Genomic DNA, 7,915 nt, shown 5'->3' on the forward strand with positions numbered 1-7,915 from the left:
TCACAGGGCAATTTGGGGGTTTGACATCACTGGGGTTCAGTAAGAGAGTAAGAAAGAGCATTAGCGAACAACATCCACAAGCAGCAAGCACAGCAGCGTGCCTGGAAGGGCTTTCTAAAACCCAAGCTCCCCTTGCAGCGGGGGCGTTTAGAGAGCCCGTCGGCTCTGCCATTTGCCGTGCGCCCTTTGCTTCTCTGTCTGCGAGGAGCTGCTGGGGGCACTTTTCAGTCCTGCTCCTCTGTGCACAGAGCGAGCTCAGGGCTGGGCGTCTGCCTCTGAACACACCCGAGCCTTTGGCTGTAAAGCAGATATAAAAGGTAGTTAAATGTCACCCGTATGTTCTCCTCTTTGCCTTGCCATATACCTGTATGGCAAAACTTTTATTATGCTATTACATTATTATATTATAAATTATATTATTTATCATTATATTATTATATTGTTATTTTTTCCTTTTCTCTCCTCCATCTTTCTTCTGGCTTTTCTGGTGGTGTGCCAAGAGGGAGGCAGGCACAGTCAGCAATCAAGGTGGGGACACCCTCCAAAGCTGAGTTAGCATCGTCAGAGATCACCTAAAAACATTTGGCACAGAAAACAGAAAAACATTGATCTTAGTTTCCCCAGCTGTGCAACATGGCAAACACTCTGGGAAATGGTGCTTGTTCCCCACTCAGTCACGCTGAGATCCCCTATATCCCAACAGATGGCTACAGGTTGTAGTGGGGAAATTATAGCCACTATTTGCAGGTTAATTGGGAAAAAAAAGAAAAGAAAACCTAGAGAGAAGTAAGTTCTCCTTCGCTTTATCTGCTCTGATAATAGCTATCGCACAGCGTCTATCGCAAGCCCTACGGGCACTTGGCAAAATGCGTAACTCCGCTGATCTGCTGGGTTGGCCAAGAGAATGGAGAAGGGCATTTGATAGGAACTGATTTTTCCTTGCCAGCCTCAACACTGAGCATTATCAACACCCTTTATAAAGAATTGTATCTGCTGCAGGTTGATAATGGTGAGCAGGGGCTTTCATTGGTATAGGAAGTAATCTCGTTGACCTTCAGCAAAGAAGAAGGTATAAAAACCAAAGTGTTTTTCTTGGGCGACTGTTTGGGCACCGGCTGAATTTCTTAGTTTCTGAGGAAGACGTGTTTTAGGGAAATTTTGTGACAAAATGGCAACTTTAAATGAAAAAAAGACCTGCAGCGAGCGGATGGAAAATTTCCGTCGTTTTGTCTGGAATCCAGAAACAAAGCTCTTTATGGGAAGGACCTTAATTAACTGGGGTAGGTTTTCACACACAAGACTCTTCTCTTCCTTCTGATATACTTAAAAATCTTGGGTGGGGGGTCATCCTAATGAATGGGACATAATGTGGTGGTAGATGTGTGGTAATTGTTAAAGACATCAGTTCTCATACATGCTTCTGAGCCACTTTTAGGGAGGCCCTGTAGGCCAATTAGATGAAAACCTTGATCCAAGTAGTTCCTGAAAATATAAGAAGACTTTAAACTGGTTTTGGACCAAATATTTCAAAAGGACAAAACTTAACACACTAACAAGTAACTTATTAGTAGCTAAGGGGGATGGTTACAGTATGATTCTGACATTGCCAGCTATAGGGAGTTCTGGTACACAGAGAATTTTGCTTCCTCGGTGGGTTTTGATCAATTCTCTGGAAAATTTTGCTTTTCCAAAATTCCTTTCTAAATTATTGTCTGCTCAGTAGACCTTCTCTCTTATCACCGCGTGCTAACGCAGACTATGTGGGCGATGTGTTTTCTGATCTACCTTCTGGGAAGGGCAGCCCTGACCATTGTAAGGAAGATCCCTGCTCCAAATTATTTTTTTTTCTGCCCTGAATTTTTTTTTCTGCCCTGAAGCCCGTGAGTGTAGCTTATTAGCCATTCTTAAATCCATGATTTTACAGAAAATCAAACCGAAATGTGAGCCTTTCTGCTTTGGAGAGAAGAAGGTGCTATGAGGTGCCGATGATTACAGGGAGCGGTTTCTGACGGCTCCCCCCAAAATACTCACTGGCTGCTTGTAGGGCACCAGCCGCCTGTAAGACAGGTTATGCACACACAGACAGCGACACAGCGTCGTTCTACATCTCACACCAGAATAAAACAGCGAGATGACAGATTTCGCTGAAGGTGATTTCAGATGTAGAAAGCCGTGAGGTGATGCAGGTCTAAAATCAACACACCTGAAATACTGACATCTGTCATCCAAATAACACAGGGAGCATCTTGGTTTTGTCGAAGAAATACCTCGGCTGTGTTGCCTAGTCCATGTTAACAAGCAGATAAATGGTCTTAATAGGTGAAGTGACTTCAAGAAGCCACACAATCTTTTAAGCTTTAAATAATCTGGGCTAAGCGCCAACTACTTAAAAAATCCTTGTAAAACCGAACAAATTTACAGCCAAATTTTTCTGGAAGAATATTCTTCTGAGTGTAGAGAAAAAGATCCAAACCACCAGTCCCTTTGCAGAGAAAAACTCCCCGGGGCCAAGGGCAGAAAGGAGACAGCCACTGCTGCCAGGACGGTCCCGGCTGTGGAGGAACCACTGCACCACCTTGCTCGAAAAATGAGATTTTGCCCTCCTTTTTTTCCACAGTGTGGATCAGCCTGTACTATGTGGCTTTCTACGTGGTGATGTCGGGGCTGTTTGCACTCTCCATCTATTCTTTAATGAGGACGGTGAATCCGTACGAGCCGGATTACCAAGACCAGCTGAAATCCCCAGGTACTGCCACGGGCCGGCCGGCTGCTGCCCGGCTGGGAGTGAAACCCCCCAGGCTCCCACAGCGGCTGCGTGGGGCTGGGCTGGGCTGAGGGGCATCGGCAGAGCCCGAGCATGAGGGGGGACAAAGCCTGGGGATCTCGTACACTTATAATAACGAGCCTTGATGCGGCATAATCACTACTGTCAATTTGAATAAACAAATCTGTGCCTGGCACCTCTCCTCTGCTTTGCCTTCCCTTTTCTTCCCCCACAAAGGTGTAACGTTACGACCCGACGTTTATGGGGATAGAGGACTACAAATTTATTACAACGTATCCGACAACAAAACCTGGGAAGGTTTAGTGACAACTCTTCGGACTTTTCTGGCAGGTAAAAATGAGGTTTCCTGCATAATATCGAAGGAACGTGCTGTCGTATCTCCCTTGTTGGGTCTGAGGACCTTAAGTCAGTGTTTCCATTTTCTGTTTGTCCTGAGATCAGACTTTGAGTGGAAAATGCATCTTCTGAAAGGGACGAGCAAATCACCTCATGAATCTATAAATCAAACATATGTAAATGTCTACTAGAGCAGAGCTTTTACTTGCTGTTTCATAGCTTTTACTTTTTTTAATCCTGAATAGCCTTAATCAAATGGGCTAATAGAAAGTTTAGAGGAAGAGGGTAAAAAAAGGCCTTCAAAACTAGTCTCATCTAAATTAATCTAACACTGTCCGTGACTACAAATATCAAAGTGCCATAATAAGTCTTGTGAAGCCGTTGCATAGTGTCATCAGAGAGCAGTCAAAGTAGGTTAGGTGCTCCGTTCGCCTGTTCATATCTTAATACGTTCATATTCCTTGTGAGCCTTAATATCATGTTGCTGTTTCTCATACACATATTAAGAAAAATTAACAGTTGAAATGGACTTTACGTGGAGCTATCAACACAAATTGCCAGCCTTAACTCAATTTGATCTCTTTTTTGGGTATTCTAAAAAAACCCAAAACCCAAACAATTTAAACTTTCCTCATCCCATCTAATCCCAACTTCACTTGAAGCACAGTTTCCCGTGAAATAACCTCCAGCCTGATATTGGGATGTATAATTTGTATGTGAAAAACTTCAGAAGGGAATTTTTCTTTCTTCCTTCACACATCTAGCATATACACCAGCTGCTCAGCATTGGAACATCAACTGCACCGGTGACACATACTTCATTCAGAACACCTTTGATGGCCCGAATAAAACAAAACTATCCTGCAAATTTACCTCAGATATGCTTCTAAACTGCTCTGGCATCACAGATCCTACTTTTGGATTTCCAGAAGGAAAACCCTGTTTTATTATAAAAATGAACAGGGTAAGTACAAGCTCAAGGTGCTGAGCAGGAATGAAATCTCCAAAGAAAACCCTGACAGCTCAAGTCTCCGCTGGAGACCTGCTACGTTGTCTGCTGCCACACGCTCTGTACCGGGAAAACAAATTTATGTGCTTTTCCCGAGAGACCTCCGGAGTTAACGGGGAAATAGCGAGACTCAGTCACCACCCCTAGGAAAGTAACATAGGGAAAAGCGATCTGTAAACCAACTCTCTAAAGCTTTGGGGTTTGTTTAGTCTTGTTAGTATCCCCATAGTGCTCTCATCCAACAAACCAGTGCGTAAAACAGTTTCATTCTGCAATACCACGATCCTGCGCCTTCAGCTAAGGCGTGAAGATGTGACAGTAACTGGCGTGATTTGAGAGAGGTGAAACTTGCACACCTTATTTCTCCAGGCTGCAAAGAAAAATCTTTAGCAGAACCTGTAAAAACAAAATTCAAACCTGGTGGATACGTTTTTCAGTAAAAAACACAAATGTTTTTTTGGAGAGGAAAAAGGGAATCTTCCTTGCCTCCTTTCATTTTTTCAGGACATAGACAAAAGCACAAGCATTTTATTTTTGGTTTCAGATAAGATTCTGAGCCTTCTAGTTCAATTTCAGTACAAAGTGAAGAGTTTGTGTTCTCCACCAGCTCCTCATAGACAAAATCACTTAATTTTCGGTTGGGATTGCACCCTAGACTCAGGCAATGAATATTTTCAAGAATCTGTGCAAGGTCCAGCTGTGAGAGGAGAGCTGTCCCCTTGATTTTGGCAGGTGAAACCCAGGCTTTTCCCCCAAAAGCCTTTGCCTCCTTCAGCAAGGCTGCACCCAGCCGTGGCAGGGGAAAGGCATGTGGGTAGCGCCTGGGGGCTTTACAGCCTTTCGCCATCGCTGCCACAGGGTGCAATGCTGCCACTTTCCTAGGACCAAACAGGAGCAAGAGTTTCTGCCAAAGCCAAGGTTTTCTAATAAGGCATATGATGAAAGCACAGGGATTCAGCTTTTCCTTTATTTCCATGCAACTAGCCGCTTTAAGAGATCCCCAGCCCAGGGCAAGCAGTACAGGCAGGCAAATGAGCTGGACTTGCTGGGAGGTGCAGCCAGGAAAGAGCGCGCCCGCAGCGCCCATCGCGGGCAGCACGGAGTCCTGCTTCCTAAATACGCAGCCACAACATGGTTTTTTCACCCAGGTACACAAGATGAGGCGATCCGTTTGCCTTACGCAGAAACACATTAAGCAGCATCCCAAGCTCAGTTAATTGTTCGCTTGGTTTTACCTCAAAATGACTTCCGAGATGACCGAATACGTGTTTTCTGTTTCAGATTATCAAATTTTTCCCTGGCAATGGCACTGCACCAAGAGTGGACTGCACATACGTGGTAAGTGTATGAGGTCTGAGTCTCAAAAATTTCAAGCGCTGCAGCTCTGATAGCAAGCGAAGTGCAGTGGTGACCAGAAAGACTACCCTACAGCTCTGGAAATGAGATCATTCTGACAAAATACTGGGAATATTCTCAGTTCTGTGCAATTTCTTGCACCAGCAGGCATCCTCAGAACAACAACAAAATGTTTGTTTTATTTTAAATCGCCTGACAAATTGTTTTTCCGTGCTGCAAAGAACATTTGCTGCCTGCTTTCAGCTCCCACTAGTGAAGTTCACGCCTCAGAGCAGCTCCTGCAGGCTCTCGGCACATTTCAGCAGGTCCCCAATTCACAACTGCTAGGAAAGAACACTTGCCTGTTTTTCTCGGCAATAGTAACAGCGGGAGATTTCCGCTTTTATTTGAAAAATAAAAAGAAGACTGGCGCTAAACAGACTGCTGAACTCGAATTTTAATACACGCTGCGCAGCTTTTAGCAGCAGTAAATCACTTGCCCGGGGCTGGCTTACGATTGCCCAGCCAACAGAACTGCTTTCTTTACCAACAGGGTGACGAGTCTCGCCCGCTGGAGGTAGACTACTACCCCGTGAATGGTACCTTCAACCTCCACTACTTCCCCTACTATGGAAAAAAGGCACAGGTGGGTGCGCACGGATTTCATTATCACTTTTCTTCTTTACCTTTGCATAAGATGAATGTAAAAGATGATGTATGGAGCACCTCTGCAATCTTACGAGAACTGGAGAGAAGGCTAATTTTAAGACTTTAAATCGGTAGTGTAAAATTTAAAAATTGGTAGTGTGCAATTAAAGTACTTTTGTTTGTTTGTTTCCCCTCCTAGCCCAGCTACAGCAATCCTTTGGTAGCTGTGAAATTTCTCAACATTACGAGGAATGTAGAAGTTAAAATAGTGTGCAAAATCATTGGAGCTGGAATTACCTTTGATAATGTTCACGATCCGTATGAAGGAAAAGTGGAATTTAAATTGAAAATAGAAGACTGAGCAGCAACAGAGACACTTCTGAAAAACCCATGTGAAGAGTAAACTTACCTGTTACCACATTCATCCGTATTTATTTTCTCACTATGATTTCCATATAAATTCACACAAATTGTAGTGCAAAGAGACATTTTCTACTGAAAGATGACCCATATAGCTAAAAATCAAGATACCACTCTCAGTGTGTGAAGGAGATGAGGATTATCTCGATGTACATAGCTTAATATTCCATGGCTACAGTGTGCTGCTGCCTTCATGCAAATAGTTGTACAGAACAAGTTTCCTCTAAACTGAGCAGCTGTGCCTTCAAAGAAAATAACTATAGGGTCAAAACATCATTTCCTGTCACTTTTCAAACCATAATAAATAAATTATGTATGATACTAAATCTTGGATACTGAGAAATAATTAGATAGCTAGAAAAAGAAATCAATACTTTGAAATACTACCAGGTAATATAATTCTTAGTCTCTCTTGTATAGGATGTATAAATTATAAAAGTATATTAAAATTATCTGTAACCCAATGCGTTGTTTTTTTGTACTAGACAGCCAAGTCAGATTTTTTTAGTTGACAGATCAATGACTGCAAAAGAAGTGAACTCGAAACCTGTCCTCCAGCTTACCAATTTTATTGTACCACTTGCAACTTCTGTATGTATATAACTTAAGAAAAACGACCGGTAAAGACTGTAACATCCAGTTACATCCAGGAGAACTGTGTTCATTTAACTATTAGATATTGTCATTTGTTTGGGTTTTTTTTTCCAGTAGAATAACCCTGTATTGCAATGATGAGTTTTGGGTTACTTGGAATAATCTGGAAGATGCCGAAGTAACACTGTATCTTTAAGTGAATCTAAAATTTGAGAAGTCTAACTCTACCACATACAGTACAAAGACACAAGATTGCTGTGTCTGTATAGTATGTTTAGGTTATATGAAGTCCAGGACGCTTCAGCCAGAGAATAAACATTGCACATAAAAAAGATATTCAAGAGAAGAAATCATTTTACACCTTCACTGCCTGGACATTTTAGGAAGTGGGAAGATGTTAACAGGTTATCCTCCTTTACTACAGTGACACTCCGACAGCCAGCTTGCAGAAAGAATCCAGTTGGAGGGGAGTATTTTCCTTTCAAAACCACAAGTGGTATTTGAGCCTTTCTTAGAAAAACTGGGCATCCCGCATTTCAGAAACAATATCTTATATTGTACATCCTCATGTAAGAATTTCTTTCACCCCCGGCCTTTCATGTTTCATTCTTCATAGCAGGTCTTTGACCCTCTTCTAAGAGACTGAATGAAAATCAATTTTATATCCTTTTTGGAACACAGGTCTTCCCCTGTGCATCCTTCCAAAATAACATGGAAAACAATAAAATAATAAAATACTTTCGATAACAAAATAGTAATTCATGCTCAAAGGTAATTCAATGTTGTCT

At 42.4% G+C, this 7,915-nt stretch overlaps 1 protein-coding gene across 2 annotated transcripts; it reads left to right on the forward strand.

Moving 5' to 3' along the window:
* Nucleotides 1–1,168: 1,168 nt before the first annotated feature.
* On the forward strand, nucleotides 1,169–6,474 carry ATP4B (ATPase H+/K+ transporting subunit beta). Of its 2 annotated transcripts, none has more exons than XM_009488350.2 (7): nucleotides 1,169–1,280; nucleotides 2,618–2,746; nucleotides 3,002–3,115; nucleotides 3,886–4,085; nucleotides 5,412–5,468; nucleotides 6,019–6,111; nucleotides 6,313–6,474. In XM_009488350.2, the coding sequence occupies exons 1-7, from the start codon at nucleotides 1,169–1,171 to the stop codon at nucleotides 6,472–6,474; spliced, it is 867 nt and encodes a 288-aa protein (XP_009486625.1). The 2 variants fall into 2 exon arrangements, with proteins under 2 accessions (XP_009486625.1, XP_009486626.1); XM_009488351.1 differs by having other exon boundaries at nucleotides 5,412–5,465.
* The last annotated feature ends 1,441 nt before the right edge of the window (nucleotides 6,475–7,915 follow it).

Source organism: Pelecanus crispus, chromosome 1, assembly GCF_030463565.1.
Source record: "Pelecanus crispus isolate bPelCri1 chromosome 1, bPelCri1.pri, whole genome shotgun sequence".
Classification (NCBI taxonomy): Eukaryota; Metazoa; Chordata; class Aves; order Pelecaniformes; family Pelecanidae; genus Pelecanus; species Pelecanus crispus.